The 18,182-nt window shown below is 34.4% G+C and overlaps 2 protein-coding genes and 1 pseudogene across 3 annotated transcripts; all 3 read right to left on the reverse strand.

Moving 5' to 3' along the window:
* Nucleotides 1-360: 360 nt before the first annotated feature.
* On the reverse strand, nucleotides 361-4,873 carry LOC120202772 (annotated as a pseudogene).
* A 4,821-nt stretch (nucleotides 4,874-9,694) lies between these two features.
* Nucleotides 9,695-10,453, reverse strand: LOC120202917 (calmodulin-binding protein 25-like). Its single transcript, XM_039203268.1, has one exon. It carries the CDS (start codon nucleotides 10,340-10,342, stop codon nucleotides 9,788-9,790), a length of 555 nt encoding a protein of 184 aa, XP_039059199.1. The 5' UTR covers nucleotides 10,343-10,453; the 3' UTR covers nucleotides 9,695-9,787.
* Nucleotides 10,454-12,315: 1,862 nt separating this feature from the next.
* On the reverse strand, nucleotides 12,316-17,804 carry LOC120202919 (aladin). 2 transcript variants are annotated; one of them, XM_039203271.1, is made up of 16 exons: nucleotides 17,659-17,804; nucleotides 17,504-17,559; nucleotides 17,327-17,422; nucleotides 17,200-17,244; nucleotides 16,213-16,327; nucleotides 15,994-16,090; nucleotides 15,720-15,899; nucleotides 15,527-15,585; nucleotides 14,975-15,062; nucleotides 14,819-14,894; nucleotides 14,613-14,712; nucleotides 14,225-14,276; nucleotides 13,760-13,897; nucleotides 13,268-13,355; nucleotides 12,940-13,008; nucleotides 12,316-12,552 (listed from the first exon to the last, which is right to left on the reverse strand). In XM_039203271.1, the coding sequence occupies exons 1-15, from the start codon at nucleotides 17,714-17,716 to the stop codon at nucleotides 12,958-12,960; spliced, it is 1,299 nt and encodes a 432-aa protein (XP_039059202.1). In that variant the 5' UTR covers nucleotides 17,717-17,804; the 3' UTR covers nucleotides 12,316-12,552; nucleotides 12,940-12,957. The 2 variants fall into 2 exon arrangements, with proteins under 2 accessions (XP_039059202.1, XP_039059201.1); XM_039203270.1 differs by having other exon boundaries at nucleotides 15,994-16,093.
* Between the last annotated feature and the right edge of the window lie 378 nt (nucleotides 17,805-18,182).

The following is an 18,182-nucleotide window of genomic DNA, read 5'->3' on the forward strand; positions in this document are numbered from 1 at the left end:
CGACATCCCAAATCCAAACCACCGTCCACAGTATGCTCAGCCCATTCCAGCCGAATTTGCTGCCAATTCCGGGGACTTGGTGTCTAGGGCAGACGGATAAGCACAGCCGCACAAGCAGTCTGTCGATGTCACGTCTCATTTGGGAGTCAAGACCATAATGCACTTGAAGAGCGTCGTTGGGTTGATCAGAGAGAACTTTGCTAAAACGTTGCTAGTCATTTGCAGAAACATCGCCTCTATTTGAAATGCAAGGGTTATCCGGTGGCGCAAAAATAGCAAAATTTTGAGCTTCTGGGTAGAAAATCGATTCGGAAAAGTAAATAATCAAATCATGTCAAATTAAAATAAAAGATTAAATCCAAATTTCAACATAGTAGGGACTAAAACGATTATTAACATAATCAGACCGTACATCCCTCTTCTCCTGAATCTCTGGATCCATGGCTATGGCGTCTACCGAATACATCCAAAGACCTGATAAAAGAACCAAGTTCAACCTCAATTACCATACAATACAAGTGGACGTACAGTCGTCGATTTTAGAAGCTGAATAAATCATCCAATCATCTTTGATGCTTTGCACCATGGGAAATAGCTGAATGCATGTGCCGGACTGCTAAAGAATGTTGCATGATTTGCAGTCATGTTGTATACACAGCTGAGAGTACATCGCAATTCACTTCAATACGAACACCGAGCTAAAACGAGCATAGCAAAGATCAAACTTGCTCCATTTTATGTCGTAAACTCAATCTGCATCACCAAGCCCATCACTCCCATCTCCTTTCTTTGATAAGGGTGTCCAATGTGAGCCTGGTTTCTTCGTTTGCGAAGCTATTTCAGCATTCTTCCGTAATACAGCTCCCGGTGATGGATATGGACGTTGTTGAAACAGAGGACCCTTAAGAGTTCATAGACACAACAATCATTTGAAACATGAGAACTTGCACAAGACAGATGGGGTAATGAACGTTATATCATTTCCAATCCGTAGCATAGTTCATAAATAAAATCCTATAAACAGATTCAAAGAAAAATATTCTACCGTGGCGGTGGTATCAGCTGCTCGTGGCTGTACTCCTTTCATCCCAACAATCCTGCAGAGCCAAGGTCAGATGACATCAGTTGACTTTAAAAGGTGCCTCTTTCGACTTTGCAAACCTAGTATTCAAACATGATGGCATGACAGCAGGAAAATTATTAAAGCTAACATACCAGCCACCACGAGGAGCATCAGAGTAAGAGCTCGGATCCATTGGATCCAGCTCATCATCATCGTCGTAGGCATGCTTCCTTTTATCTTTTCTGTTTCCTTTTCCCATAGGCGGTCTCCCACTGGATCTGCAAAGGCAAATACTTTAGCACCATACAACCAATTTAGGAGATAAAAACAAATCTCTGAGGATGTATTTTCCAGACATATGTAGACCATCTCTGGTAGCTCAATTCTTTGCAAGTTCGGAGAAGTGTTCAGTAGAATTAAAACAGTTTGCGAAGAAGTAACAATGATGACCCAAAAATCACCTAAATTCTAGAGGAATTTATTTTAGATGGCCTATCTTATGTTATCCATAATCCAAGCTTGTTTTATACAAACCAATTACGTTGGCAATTTGCATTTTTGACAATTGAAAATTCCGTATTTAGATTTATTTACCAGAACCTATACCACACATGAATTATTTGCCAAAAAAAGGAAGACTACATAGGAATTCTAAAGAGAAATATTTGCACTGCCAGATGATCCTTAATCACACAATAGCCTCATACAAACAAATCAGAGTTGGTTAAAAGAAATAGAAGCCCAAAGTTAGAGGATGTACCTCTGCTTCGCAGCCTTATTCTCATTGTTGTCTTTGGCTGTCGACAAACTCTGGCTCTGTATAATGTATGAATGAAACAACATACATGTTCTCTATTTTGGGTATGACCATGAGTGAGAAAAGTAGAGAGAGAAAGAGAGCGGGTGCGTTTGGTCATTCATTCTCCGGTGAGGAATGGACTGTTTTTGTTGGAAATCTTAGTAAGAGAGTTACCAGAAGTGAGTTAAGAGAGATTTTCAACCATTATGGTAGAATAGTGAGGGTCTTTATCCCAAGTTTTATGGTTAAAACGAATTATAAGTCATCAACGTTTGCTTTTGTGCAATATGCGGTGGAGGAAGGTTGCAGAAGAGCAGTTATGAATGTAAATGGAACGTTGATTGATGGGAAGAGAGTCACTGTGGGGGTGGCTAAGTATAAGAGGGGCCGGAAGAGAGATGCAGAGGTTAAAAGATCTCAGCTGGAAGGAATTAAGCCATGTAGAGAAGCTAATGGCAGACAGCAGGTTGACTTGGAGTCACCGAGAAGTTTGAGAGATGGCAGAACGTATAAGGAGGTTGTGAATGTGGATAACGTAGGAGTGTGGATCAACAAAGAAGGGTGAACAGGGAAGGTCAGAAGAAAGCAAAGGAGTAAGAAATGTCTGGGATATGCACATCCCTTCAGAAGATTTTTGCTGGGGTGAAAAATTCCTTAACAGGGATTTTAAAGATACATTTCAGCTGTTATGGTGGTGCGAGCTTTGGCAAAAGAGGGGTTCCAGGTCAAGATAGTAAAAGTGGGGATATGTTAGGAACGCATGCATTATCCAATTGTCATGTAATGATAGGCCCTTTCAAAGTTTGGTCAACAAAAATCTTTAGTTCAAATAACAAAAAAGAAATTAAAAAAAATATATCAACAATATTGCCAAACATAATGCGAGACTCATTCTTTCTAATAACTGCAGCTTTACCCCAGAAGATTTATGGCATTTGCCTAAACCTAGTTTCAAGTATTCCTCAAATTTAAAATAGTATATTCATTCAAAAATAAATTCAATTTTTGGGATCAGAAAATCAATCAGAACGAGGCAATCATACACATCTTTATACAACATACCTGTTTTCATCTACTGCTTCCACCCAATCTCCCACAAGTCTTGTAGCAGACGGAATGGAAGTACTCGAAGATGTTTCTACAGGTCTTTCCCACTGGCTCTTTCCAATGCTTTCATTATAATAATATGAAGCACCAGAAGAGGGGTCTTTTGCTTCCACCTAATGATCATGAGAGAAAGCCGGATAAAAACATGAACTTGTGAGCTTCTAGAAATAATAAGATACAAATCACATCAGTTAAGAAGGTTTTCATTTTCCCTTTTTTTTCCTCTGGCCTAAGGTTAAACACATATGTAAAAGCTCACTGGAAATAGTTCTAGCATGAAGTACATATTTCACATGTTAGGGAGCAACAACATAATAGAAGTTAATAATTTGAACCTAAAAGAAAATTGTACAAGGGACAGTTTGGAGTTCAAGATAGTCCTAGTCACATATCAAGAAATAAGCATACAGAAGCACAAGCTAGCCATTGATACATACCCATCCAGGAGGCAACTGTCCATTTCCACGAGCTGAGGTGCAGCATCTCCAATTCTAAAATCCGAATGAAAAGCAAGTTGTTGCATATTTTAGTACTAATTAGAGCTTATATTTAGTTTACATATTAAACGGTAAATTTCCAAAAATATCAAATATGAAGTCTGAAGCTATGCTTTTCATTTCAACACATCCTATGATGATTAACAGAGAAAAAAGAAAGAGAACAATAGGGTATGAGAAGAAAATAACTTGCCTTATCATTTATCGATAGGTAAACTTCCGATGAACCATCTGTTAGAATGCCTCTAGCTCTCACTTTTTCTTAAGTACTCAGGCAAATCATTAGATGCAGCCTTCGTTTTTTGTTCTCCATAAAGTTCAGAGTTTTTCTCACTATTATCATTATCAGCATATCCCGAATTTCCTGAAACATTAAAAAAACTTGGTTTAGCAAATAATCAAGCAAAGTCTTCAGAGTTCATTCATGGTAAATCTAACCTGGTGTAGTGATATTAGAACTTGGTGTACTATAGTTGTAAGCACCTCCACCAGGTACACCATACCCATTTCCGATTTCTAGGTTACCTAAAGCCAAAGTATAAAATAAACTTCAATCAGCCTTCTTTTGAATTACTCATCAATTTAAGTAAAGCAAACACTTCTCCACATTTTTTAACACCCAAAAGAAAATGGTCCTAAACATTCCAACTTCAAAGCAAAAAGTAAGTGTTAAGCATTTTTCCTTTCAAAACTCCTCTTTTAGCCAGTAGGGGAAGTAGAATTAAGCCTACTTGAAGAAAAGAAAAGGGTAATTATGGAATATGAACCTTGTTCAGGAGGTTAGGTTTGCCACGCTTAGAAGCCATTTCAGCACGATGTTCTGAAGCCATTTTCAGAAGATGCTCCTGTACATATATGCATATATTATACACAAAATGAGAAACTATGGCTAAAGAGAAGTATATAGATAATCAAAAAGGGAGAAAAACACGAAAGCAAAATTACCCACTTTCAGAGCATTAGGATCAGGCCGCTCGGAGAAAAGGTCTCTGCCATCCGCATGTCCGGCGGCTGCCTCCCTGAAATTAATTAGCCAATCAAACGATTGATTAAAACATAGAGAAAAAAAAGGAATAAAAAAACAAATGAGAATCCCAAACAACACCTCTGGCTCTGAGCCTGGATAATTTTTTGGGTGCGACTTCCTGGCAACATAACCTTAGCAAATATATCACAATTAGCAAAGTACTTGAATAAAAGGGGAAATTAAGAGATAGAAGGGGGACAGGGAGAGGTACTTGTTCGTGAGAACGACATGGGGAACTGGATTTTCATTGTGCAAATGGTCTTCCATCTTTTGCACACAAGCTGTTTGCTGAAATGTCTGACAGATTATAGTTTGCCGCTGCCTACGTGCCTCTTTTGGGGACGGTAAAAGAAAATACGCCGAGCCTTCTCGACTTTTAGCTCTCAGAAGATGCAAAATGATATCAGTGGGCGGGGCGGGTCGATTTATAAGGTTTTTGTCAGATTCTATTGTTAATCCCTAAACTATGTTTAAATCACATATTTAGTCTCTATACTTTTTTGATCGATTTTAGTCTTTTATTTTTTAAATTAAAAATTTCAATCTTGATTTAAAATACATAAACAATATGATTAAATTTTAAATTTAATGATCAAATTAGAGAATATGAATTAAATTTATAATTTATATATAAAACCTAAATTCAAGATATTTAAGGCTTTTATTTTTATACTCAACTAAAAATAAATTTTAATATTTACTTAAAAATACTTTAATTCTTTTTTAGATTGTAGGTTGAATAAAGGAAATATTTTTTTAGTTATTGAATTTTTCAAATTTAAATGTAATTATGTATATTTACACGTGTATTTTAGTTAAAAATGAGTAAAATTTGATTTGATTTTAAAATGAAATATTAATTCTTTTTAATTATTCTTTACTATTTTTCTTTTTTTTTCTTTTTTAAATAGTTTAAAGTGATTATAAAAGGTAGAATCTTTCAAATTTTGCGTAGCCAATTAATAATGTGCACACGCCTACAATCTTCTAATAAAATAATATCTCTTTTACCGTTAAATTATTGAATGGATTCTTTTCGTTAAATTCTTAATTTCTTTTTATGATTGTAAATAGAGGGTATGTAATTTACTTTCTAAAACTCAAACTCTAATCTTGTATCGGCATCGACCATGATTGAGAGTGCATGCGACATGCATACATTTTTTAGAGTTCACCTATACAATAAAAAAATTATAAAATTATTAACTCGAACAATAAGTTCGACTCGAATCGAACTTCATTAAACATGACTCGATTCAAATGATGATCCTAATGAATTATGTTTAATTATACACTGCCAAGCAAATCGAATATCTATAGAAACGTCTCCAGTTAAACTTGAATAGAAAGTAGAAGGTGAGAAAAGGAAGGGAAGTAATGCATATAGATTTGTTTCTTCTTTACCTCTAATTTTCAACGAAAGATAACGCACAAAACAGCAGCAATCACATTATCTATAGGCCCTTCCACCAATGTGACTTTTGACCTGAAATGGGGCAACTTGATTGTTAACTCAAATATTACAGCACGAAAACAGCATATATCCAACCGAACATGAGGGCACGCCTTTCGTGTTGCTCTCGTCCGCCATTTGAAGGTGATCGGAACTAGAAATGGTCGATTCTCTGTTATAAATATATTATGATAATAGCTAATAGGAGTGAAAGCACCTTGCGTAGTTGGAAGGCCTGCAGATGCAGCAAAAGTACGATATTAGCATACATGCACGAGTCGATATGACTGCAAGATAATGGCGTAGCAAATTATCTAGTGATCCGAGAAGAAACTTAGAGCACGGTTCTGAATATGAATTACACGGACCAATGTAACGATTATCAAGCATCTAGAAATATGGTCGAAGTTCAAAGATCATGAGAAAGCTGAGCATGGATCATAATATGATTAAGCTGACCACTCTAATGATTCTTAAGTTTTCTAGATAGTCTGAAATCACTGCACAAGAAAACATATTCAGACATTATTTGCATGGTAACAACCGGTCGAATAATTTATGATCAGAACTTTCAGTTTGGCATGCAAGAATAGACTAAGAAGTGAAATTTTATCTTTAACTATTAAGAAAACATGGTTTACTCACGTAAAGATGCCAACGCTGATGGCGGAGCTGAAGGTGTCCTCTCAGGAACCTCTTTATTGGTTCACTCTTCGATGGAGGCTTGACATGAGCAAATGCTACGTTTGGCAGTGGACTGGATGCCGGAGTCGCATTGGAAATGGATCTGAGTTTAGGTTGGGGTGCTGATGCTGATGGGTGGACATTTGGTGGACAGCAGAATGATGAGGAGAAATTGTGGGTGTGGCAACAGGGGCTACATTAGACTCCTCTCTAGTCTTCCCCTTGCTCCTTTTATTTCTATGATGGAGATACAGGTGAAATTGTGTCGGGAGGAAGTGAATAATCTTCAGGTGCAGGTGCAGCACCTTTCTCGGTTGACGTAGCAGGTGAAACCGCAGGAGCTAGACCATCACTGTGGTGATGGTGATGGTGGTTACCGTGGATAGGATAAGGCAAAGGAGCAGGAGAAGGGGACGATAAGTTCGAACTCCCGTCACCTCCATGAACAGATCGTTGCGGAATTGACGAAAGGCGAACTTCCTTAACTCTACCGAATACAGTATTGTTCAGGCCGAGGTTTCTCGAATGAGGACCAGTGATGGTTTGAGCTAATTGCTTCAATCTCGGCATCGATGGATTATTCCCTGCGGTCAGCAGAACGAATGACTGAACAGTAATGGGGGGGAGCAGCAGTGGAGCCTTTGGAATTTGATAAGATAATATACAAGTTCTGAAAGTCGCCAAATAAAACAAATCAGATTCGGCATAAAGTGCATGATATAATATACAAATGCCAAGCACTAAAATGCCAAAAATAACAAAGCAACATCAACAGAAAGAGACAGCTTGCCTAACCTCATATGTGGCTAGATGCAATCCAGCCTTGAGCTGGCTCCTCAGTTCATCAAAACTCAATCGTATCCGATAAATAGAGAAGTTTAAGGTGAAGTTGAAGCGGACTTGCACTTTCTGCAGAAGAAACGCGCTTTGCGTGGGAATTACAGTGATCCCTCCCGGGAATTTTAGCACCTCAAAGAAGTATGAATCCCCAAACAAGGATTTAGTCAAGCGCAAAGATGATTTGTGTATGACCAAAGATGATCTGTATAGCTTGCATCAGGATCAGCCCCGAACACAACCTTTGTTACATTCGGTTCATTTACAGGTTCGAGAGATAAGATAACCACCTGGTTCAAAGAACTAAACAGGTTTAGGCCAAAATAATACAAAGTACATACCTTGTAACAAAAGGGATCAAAATATATACTTTGCTTGTGGGAAAGCCTATCTCATCAAAAATGTCATTTTCAAGCTGCACGATATTGTCTCCCAGAAACGAAACCGGCTTCTCGACCTTAAAGCTTGCTACTATATCATGATCTGGACAACAAGTACAACAAATTTCAACCAAATCATCTTAAATCACTTTCATGATTATGAATCAATTGGTCCAACCCCATAGGAAATATGGAACTGTCAATGCCATGGACCAAGCTTGACTCAGAAAAAACATATAAACAACTACTACAATTATTATATGTATGCAAAGATGTATAACAAGAGATGATCATCCAGCTCAGTTGGTAGAGCACAAGGTTCTTAATCTTGAGGTCGTAGGATTAAGTCTCACGGGGAGTATTTCATAATTCGGAGGTCTTCTACGGAAGTTGCTATCAACCTGCTGTTGAGGGCAGCCTACTATCTTATCTCCCCTTACCCCATTACATATGGGAATAAGGGACATCCATTTTTTTAAAGATGTATAACAAAATCGATACATCGAATATAATTCTCAAACCTTACAAAGAAATAATTAGGGGTGAGAAAAACTCAACTAGATTTGAAAATTAAATTTTCGACTCGAAAAAAATTCAAATTTGTGTCGAATTATAAAATATTACTGGAATAACTTGAAATTTTTAGTAATTAGTATATTGATTTTAAAGTTTGAGTTAAGTCCCCCAACTCTACATAATATATGTATATAACATATGGAAAAATATAAAGAAAAAATATATGTATATGGGTATAGAAAACCGTTTATATTGGAATCAAATAGTATCATAACATTATAAATATTTACAATTAAATTTAAATAGAGACTTGAATAAGTCGACTCGAATTTCATAAACTCGACTTGACTCGAAGAAATATTAGATCAAAAGTTTAAATTATAAAATAAGAGTCGTCAACTCAAATAACTCAAATTTTTTTACTTGAATCGATTCCACTCGATCGAATGCTCACCCCTAATAACAACATATACAGATGATCTATGGAATGTAGAACAAATTCAATGGAACACAAAAATGTATATATTTAGCTGCTAAGTTGAATTCTGAAAAAATAAATTGCACTAAATCAATGAGTAAATACCAACTTAATAGAGAGATAACGACAGAGTGACCAAATTTTTTCAATGTATAAACATGAGTGATCAAATTAGAAAAATTAAAAGTACGGTGAGCAAAATAGGAGAAAGAATAAAGTACAATAAGAAACAGTGTAATTTACCCTTTTATTAAATGGATTTTGCTTTTTCCTTTTCTATTAAGATTTTTATTTAGTGGGATTAAACATAATGATTGTGAAGTGAAAGGAAAATAAAACTTAAAAATACAAATAGAAATGTTATATTTTTAAAATAAATATTGATTATTTAATTTATAAAAATGAGAGAATATAAGCATTCATAATTATTAAGTAGTTAATAAATTTTGATAAATAATATTTTGAACACAGAATAAAGAAATATTATTATAAATTAGAAAATATTTCTATAGAATAACATAAATTAAGTATTAAATAATAAAATTATTTGTGAGAAAATAAAAAATTCAATTATACAACTTAAAAAACAAAAATATATGAATATTATTCTTATCCTAACTCAAACACGAATATTCTATAGAATGATTATAAATATTTAAATATAAATAATTTGAGAATTTAAATTAAAATTACATCAATAAAATAATTAAATATTAAAAAAATGAGCTAAAAAAGTTAAATATTCGAAATCAATTAAGATTAGACAATCTAGTAATAACAATTCAAATGTTTAATTGGATTAAATTTAAAATTCATGATCTAAAAGTGCAAAATACCATTTTATAAAAGTAGTAAAGTTAATTATCCCACTCCAATTTTCATTAGCATTCCTAACCCTTACATTATCCACGATATCTTAGGGTGGGAAGTAAATTAAAAACAAAAATTAAACTTTCCAGGAATCTAGAGTGGGAAAGCTCGGGAAAATTTCACAATCTAAGCTAGACCCGACAACTGCTCCAGAAAATGGTTGCTGATGATCCAACAAGACCGCCGAGGTATCCAGCGTCGGTAAAAATCCTGGGCCAGCAACGTTATGCAACCGGTTGCCGGGTCTCTGAGGCTCGGGCTTAAGGATCGGACTCACCGGCACCTGCCCTTCGCCGAAACTGAAACCAGTCACCTGTTGCACCTTCTGCCTGAAATCAGCCGGATCCGCCGTTATAAACGTGGTTTGAGACCGCTTCGAAGCCCGCGGCTTGCGTTTGGAGATTTTCTCGGTTAGAGGCAGCGGCGGCGGATTGGCTGTGCGCTGTCGTTTTGGGGATGTTTCGGGCGCGGGCCAAGCGACGGGGTTGACGAAGGAATCGGAGATTGACTTTTGTAGTGCTATAGTCAACGCCTGGTTGTCGCGAGAGAAGGCTTCGGTGATCCAGGAATCGGCGAAGGATGAATGAAACGACGGCGTTTCGATGCTCGACTGATTTTCCGGTGATGCCATCTGATGCTGCTGGCGTTTAAACTTTCTTAACTGTTTTACTTGAAACAAAAGTGCGAAGATAATGAGGGAAAGTAAAGGAAAGTAAAGAAGAAAAGAATCATACGGTTAATGGGATTTTCTTGGATACCAAACAGATAGTAAATTGGCGAAGAAAATGTGAAGAAGGAAGCTTTTATGGGACGGTGTTGGGTAAAGGGGACGAAGAAACCGCGTCATTGTGACAGGAGGACACGTCACACGCGTCAGCTTTGTTGACTTCAAATTCAAACAAAATACATGAAGTTGTACTAAAAATATATCGGGTAAAGTATTCAAATGGTCCCCTAATTATAAGATGTTGTTTTAGTCTTCAAACTATTAAAAATTATAAAATGATTCTTGATATTTGTTGAGTGCTCTAACTTTTCAAGGTTACAAAATGACCACTCAACTATCCATGTGTTTTAAATTCATCATTTTCATTTAAAAACTAGTGTTAATATGAATTGAAAATTAATCTGTTAATTGAAATATGATAAAATTATATTTTAATGATGTCTACTAGTATTGTCGTTGTTTTTTAAGCACAGACTAAATGTAATAATATTTCAAGCACTGGCTTGATAATCGGTATAAAAAAATTCAACTCAAATAGTTTTAAGATCATATTTTATTATATATTAATCAACAAGTTTATGTCTAGCTTAGAAGATCGCTAATTTTTAAAGAAAAAAGATGAGTTTGAAATAAATGAATAATCGGATGAATATTTTATAACTTTTAATAATCGATGACCCAACAAAATAATGTCACATGGTCAGTGGATCATTTTATAATTTTATTAATCAGGCTCAATTATCATTTATCTAGTTTATCCATGTATATTTTTTTATATAAAAATGAGTCAAATTGATAATTTTTTATCTTAATAGTAAAAGTGACTAACAATTCTTTTAAAAAATCTTATATTTAAGTAGCTGGATTATAGAGCCTAGAGTATATGTAAGTTAACTATTAACTAATTAATTTTTTTTAAAATAAACACTACATTCTAATCAATTTAGATTAATAAAAAAATTGAATCAATTTGAATTATTCGGAAAAAAATCTTCTCGTATCAAATATTTAATCAAACTTTTATAATTTTTTAAGAATTATTATTTTAATAATTGAATACAAAAATAATTGTTTTATGTAAAAAAATAATCATTAAAATATATTACTATAAATATTGTTATAAGTCAACATGATAAATATATTAAACTTATTTGAAAATTATAAATAAAATAAATAAAATAATATTAATAAATTCGACAATCAAATTATTAAAATGCTAATTGTACAAAAACATTTAGGGATATATTAAAGGGCAAAATGGTCAGAATAATGTACTTGGGAATATTTAATTCCCAAGATAATGCTCTTACCGGATTATTTCCTTATCTAAGGTGAAATCTACAATATCGAGTTAAAGATTCCAAGATTATTTAGCGTCTTTAGGTTAGTTTTTTAATGTTAATTTTTAAATTAAATATCAACTTGTAACTTTAAATATTGAAATTTATATAAAAAAATGTAAAATATAAATTGTATATTTTAATTTTGACCGTCAATGGAGTGTTAGCTATACACTCACTTTCACATTTACCATATCATTATATTTTAATTAATGTTAAAGGTATTGATTTAAAAAAAAATTTAGAGAACCTATCTACACAACTACTTCAAAGTTGTCTATTTTCTCTTGGCCACTAAAACTTGTCCTTTTTTATTTTATTCAGATTACTATTATTTTTCGTATTTTATATAATAAAATTTACACGTTAATAATTATAAACGAAAATATTAATTTTCAGTAAAAAATATTAATTTTCAGTAAAAAATATATATTTATAAAAATTAATTATAATTGTATAATGATAAGAGATTTGTATATTATTCGAATCTAGAACATTAATTTTCAGTACTTTTATTTAAAGATTACAAAGAAAGTGTAAAATGACAAAAACACCCTTACTATAATACTCCTTCATAACCATTTAAAAAAGTGTTTTTTAGTCATTTTCTAACTAAACATTCATTTGACTCGTGATAAAACTCAGTCACGAATTTTATAACAAGTATAGTCACCAATGACATTTAAAAGTTCAATTTTGAGTTTCCAAGATGATAATAATACCATCTAAACAGTTCTCTCATAATCATGCCATTGATAGGTTGCCTCCAAGTGCCTGCAACAAAGTAGATATTTAGTGTGTCTAAAGAAACATCCACCAATTCTGAAATCCGAAACTCTACAACTGCTAATGTTAATTGAAGTTTCATCTAGATATGTCAATCGAGCCGCTACGGTCAATTCGGGTTTCAGAAGTTTCGAATCATTTCAGGTTCAAGTCAGTTTCAAGTTCAAGTTTTTTTTAGTGGATTAGTTCGGGTCATTTCTGGTTCAAGTCAGCTTCAAGTTCAAGTTGTTTCTTTTGTATGGATTAGTTTGGGTCATTTCGAGTACAAGTCATTTCTGGTTTAGGATCGAAATTAAAGAGGTTTTAAAGAGTATTCATGTCTTAAATTTGTCATGCAGCCAATAAAGCATAGCATACTGCATACAGTAAAAATACCTTGACCACGGATGGATTTTAGGATCGAAATAGCAGAGGGTAGGTACAGCAAAATCCACTACTCCAGCACTGCAACAAAAAAGGAGAGAACATATCTAAATGGACCACGGGAAACATGAATTTCCGGCTAGTTGCAACCCACCGCCGAGATTTGGATTCCGTACGAATTATACAGATTCATATCTTCCTCCACATGTCTAAAACCGTACCAATGTTTCTAATTTGCTTTTCAATTGTTTATGTTTTACTTCAAACAAATAAAAACCGTAAAAATTTCCGACCAAATTAGAGTAAAAATGAAAAGTGAAGGACATGAAAGAGGGTTTACCACAGAAAGCAATGGTCCTTGTTTAAACTTGTTGTGAAAGGAAAAGGCAATCGGCTTTGGATTATCGCCTGGACCTCTTATAAATCCACTGAATCCACATTACAGCAACAAGAAAATTGATTAGCAGTTAAATGTATAAATATCATTGGGGGAGAGAGAGGGATGGGGGGATAAGTTTGCATTAAAATGAAGAATCGTCTAAAACATTAGATGATTTCACTTGTTTATCAATGGATATCGTGGAATGGTCTGATTTCTATGTCAATTTACCAACCAGAAACAAAAAACACGAGGCAAGAAGCGGAGCAGAAATCAAGGGAGTCGTACCCTTACATCCCTCTCCACTCCACCCATAAACCAGAAAGGAGTGATATATTAGGTTTTTTGTCTTGGAATGAAATGAATATCATGGAATGCTCCACGATAGCTGTGTCTAGTACATATTTTCCTAACCAAAAGGACAAGTACATAGTAAGAGAAGCTGTGACTCACATTAGCGATGCAGAAATCAAGGGGTTCCTCCTCGTATCATATATCGCAATGAGACCTTTGTAAATGTCATCCCCTCCTTTATATGACACTGCTAATCGCTCTCCAGAAGCATCCCAGGCCATCTTCTCGATTCCCTGACTGCATAATAAAATATTTGAGATTATATGAGCTAGTAAAATCAGCAATGGGAAAAGCTTATAGACCCCCGAATGACATGCAAGCATCTCCACTGCTTTTTACTTTTAGCTAATTCAAAAAAGATCCTTTATTTCTTTGCTCTTTTTTTAAAGAAAAAGGAAAAAAGTAGGTGGGTCGGGGATGATTTGAATTTGAGGCTTCCATTTATAAGTTACCCTTGCTTACCATGAAGCTGGTACCTTGACCAGCTCAAGTTATTTTAAAAATAAATATCTGCAGAATTACAAATTAAAAAATAAAACAAACCAGAAAACCAACTTCACATACCTGCCAGTCAAAGATAATATTTCTGGCAAATCAACTGGTAATAAGTGGGCATCTGAAGAGAATCAAGAGCAGGAAATTATTTAAATGTCACTTTCATTACTATGCATCTGTCTACAACTGAATAAAATTCAAGAGGCTAATACGGATAATTCATTTAAAACATGAAAGCAAGTATAAAGGAAGGCTCGTTGCAAGGTAAGAGTCATGGACACAGGATGCGAGTAAAAGATTTTTCTTATTTCTGATTTCTAGAGAAAAACAAAAGTAACCATAGAATGTAAATTTCAATCCTCAATGTCACCAGAAGGCCAAATTTCGAAAGATGGTTAATTACAGAAAAAGAATGGGCTGATCGATAGCTAAAATTCGTTAATTACAGCTTACATACCCAATGATGGAGGCTTTGATGCAAAGTGTATAGAACCCAATTTTGAAGACTTGGAGAAAGCAAGCAGAACCATACGACCATCAGGATCCCAAGTTGCACCCTGATAACAACAAATGATTGATCACTAAAATTTTAAACAGGTAAAATCTACTGTCATGTCAGCAAGTTCCATCATTCCGACATGGTTTAAAAATAATCATACTTACGGTGACAAAACCACTGGCTGAAGACCATGGTTCAGAAGTCCATGTGTTTGTCTCCCAAAGATAAAAGGTTCCATCACTACAACACGATAGAGACATTAGCAGATTTTTTTTTATCGGAAATAGACATAAAGCTTAGGGAACATGTTAAGTACATACAATTTTCCAGAAAAAAAGTAATCTCCAGTTGGAGACCATTTAACCACTGATGTTCCCCCTAATCCCCGTCGAATGGGTGTCCCAATACCTGCAAAATCCATCCAAAATATTGATCAAAATACCAGAAGAAATAATATCTAAATGAATATATATTTAAGATGACAGTAGAAATATATTTTAAGCAAACTGCTTATAGTATGGAACCAATGATGATCATTTAGGGATTCAAGGAAAAGAGAAATTTAACAAATAAACCCATCAGCTTCGTGCTAGGGTTCCTTAGGAGTCGCATCTAACGTTTAGTCCATGGTTTTTCTATCCAATGACTGTGCTGTACATGAAGCTATAACTCCATAATCCAATATAAAGTATTTGATACTCAGAGATAAAAAAGTCTGCAGCTTTTGACAAAAAATCATAAGATTAAGACTTAAAAGCAACTAATCAAGCCTATTCAAAACTCCCAACTAAGTTTCTAACTTTCTCCTAAGTGGATTTGCACAAAATTAGAGGGTGATCAAAAGGTTACTAATCTTGAAAAAAAAAGATTACCTTGGGCAACATCCCAGATTGTGAACGACGAGCTTTCATATGAGGCAGAGGCCAAATATGTATCAAAATGTCATGGAATACAATACATTTGAATATTTAAATCAACCACATTCCCACTCCAAGCTCCGACTCCCAAGCACAATGAATTAAAGCAATAAGATATAAATATCAGGTGAGTAAGAAGTAAGGATATCTTCCATCTGGACTCCAAGAAAGTGCACTTATTTGTTCATCATGAGGACTTCGAAAAATGTCCACTAGAGTCCACCGAGTCCCAGAACCTCTAGAGAGTGCTCCCAAGAATGAAGCAGAGCCAGACCTAACTGATGCTGCATTCCCGGGATAAGATGCCACCCAAATGCAAATTCCACCCCTGAAGTTCGCCATAAATAATTGAGAAAATATCAGCCATATTTGACATAAATGGGAAGGAAAAGGTTAACAGTTTGTAAAATCAGGATACTTGCTTGCATGCCACAGCAAGTGACTTTCCACCATTTGGTCTCCACTCTAGAACTTTAACATCTCTTTGGGACTCGCTAGTTAAAATGCACGGCTCCTTCCCTGCTGTTCAAATCATTCAAAACTGAAGTGATTTTGTTCAACAAAACAAACTGAACTAGGAGTGAAACAAACAAAAAAAGGCTAACAACAATTTGCATAGAATAATATAATAAGCTGCTCACCTGAATCTTCAAAATCACGAACTGTAACCTGATTAGAACCAGATATAAATGCAAGAATATGTTTGTGCTGATGCCAGCTCACACCTTGCAGAGCAACGTCTGGTAACAAATCAATCTATACAACTTATCAAATGAGACTGCAGACTTAAATATCAACAACCGCCTACTCATTTAATGCCATGTTTAAACATACATTTTCGAGAGTATCTAACACAAGTATTGCCAATAAGATAGATAAGTATTCCAATATGATTATCAAACTGCTTCATACTATATACATAGATACGGGATTCATATACAGATACATACAGATCATGATGGCATATTTGTATACTAAGTAGGGGTGAGCAAAACTCGACTCGAAAAAACTTAATTTTTTGACTCAACTCAATGCTAAAAACGTTATCTCGTAATTTCATTAACTCGACTAACTTGAAAAAATTTCAGATTCGAGTCTAGTTATAAAATAGAACTAGAATAACTCAAATAACTCAAAATTTTTAGTAATTAGTGGATTGGTTTTCAAGTTCGAGTTGAGTCCCTCAACTCTACATGGTATATGTATATCACATATGAAAAAAATGAAGAAATATATATATGTATATTGTATATGGATATAGAAAACCGTTTAAATTGGATTCAAATAGTACCATAATATTATAAATATCTACAATTAAATTTAAACATAAACTCGAACAACTCAACTCGATTTAATAAACTCGACTCGAATTTTTTTTTAAATAAAGTTTGAGTTATAAAATAGACTCTTCAACTCAACTGACTTTAATTTTTTTTAGTCGACTCGATCGAATACTCACTCCTATTACTAAGGAAAACATTTTTTTTAAAAAAAGAAGAAATTAATTACTCGGGGCAGCTTAAACATTCACCATGCCAATCAATTAACAACCAATAAATACTAAAACGCCATATATGCATATGAGAAAATGCTTACAAAAATAATTGAACAAGTAAATAATAACTCACATCATTGGGTAGAAAAATGTGTTTGAGGGAGGAAGTTATCATTCCCTGCAATGAGAAATTTAATTAGTGAAAGCCTACTAAAAAAGACTCAAAATTACAATAGTAGAAAAAAGGAGGGAAATCACACAAATCCTTTGGGTTGAGAAACGGCAGCATTCGAAGTTGGTGGAGGTTGTGTGGGATCCTCTAGGGATTGGAATGGAACCTGATTGAACACCATTCCCTGTAAATCCCCAATGTTTGAATTTTTTTTTGCTTACATATATTTAAGAAAAATGAAAATGCTAATCAATTAATAACGTACAAGAAGCTTTCCATAAGTTTCCTTGGCTTCAGCATCGGAAAGGGTATCGGCGGTGACTGTAGATTAATACTATTGGTGTTAATCATTAAAACAGCAGCAGAAAACACCATTAAATTTAAAAGAAAAGGCAACAAAAAGAGAGAAAAAAAGGATACCTAGATCTCGGTTGATTTCGCAGATGGTAACAAACCCAGGCTGTGGAAACGAAGGCATAATCTCCAACCCGTTTTCTCTTCAATTTTCGGATGAAAAACGAAAGAAAAATGACTTTTGAAGTAAGAGCATTTGTTAAGCTTCGAGCAGGCAGGCTATAGAGAGTGAGAAAGGGTTTTTCTTTGGCTTATTATACAAATTGGTATTGAACTTTGTAACACTTTTCAAATTAGTATTGAACTTTGTAACTCTTTTCAAATTGGTACCCCAATTTTTCTATCTCAAATTGGATCCTGAATTTGATATATATATTTTTTTAATTCAGTATGTGTTAACTTGGTATCTTACTAATACTATTACTTAGTATACACATAGCTTATTATACAGTTAGATGATGTTGATTGTTGAGGGTACCCATTTCTGCATATTGGTACAAATAGAATGAGCAAGTGCGAAGAAACGTTAGAGGTTTCACACTCATGGAATTGAACAAGTTTTCAGAAGGATTTAAGAAATAAATAGATAT

The sequence above is a fragment of the Hibiscus syriacus genome, unplaced genomic scaffold (assembly GCF_006381635.1).
Source record: "Hibiscus syriacus cultivar Baekdansim isolate YM2019G1 unplaced genomic scaffold, ASM638163v2 tig00009009_pilon, whole genome shotgun sequence".
Taxonomy (NCBI): Eukaryota; Viridiplantae; Streptophyta; class Magnoliopsida; order Malvales; family Malvaceae; genus Hibiscus; species Hibiscus syriacus.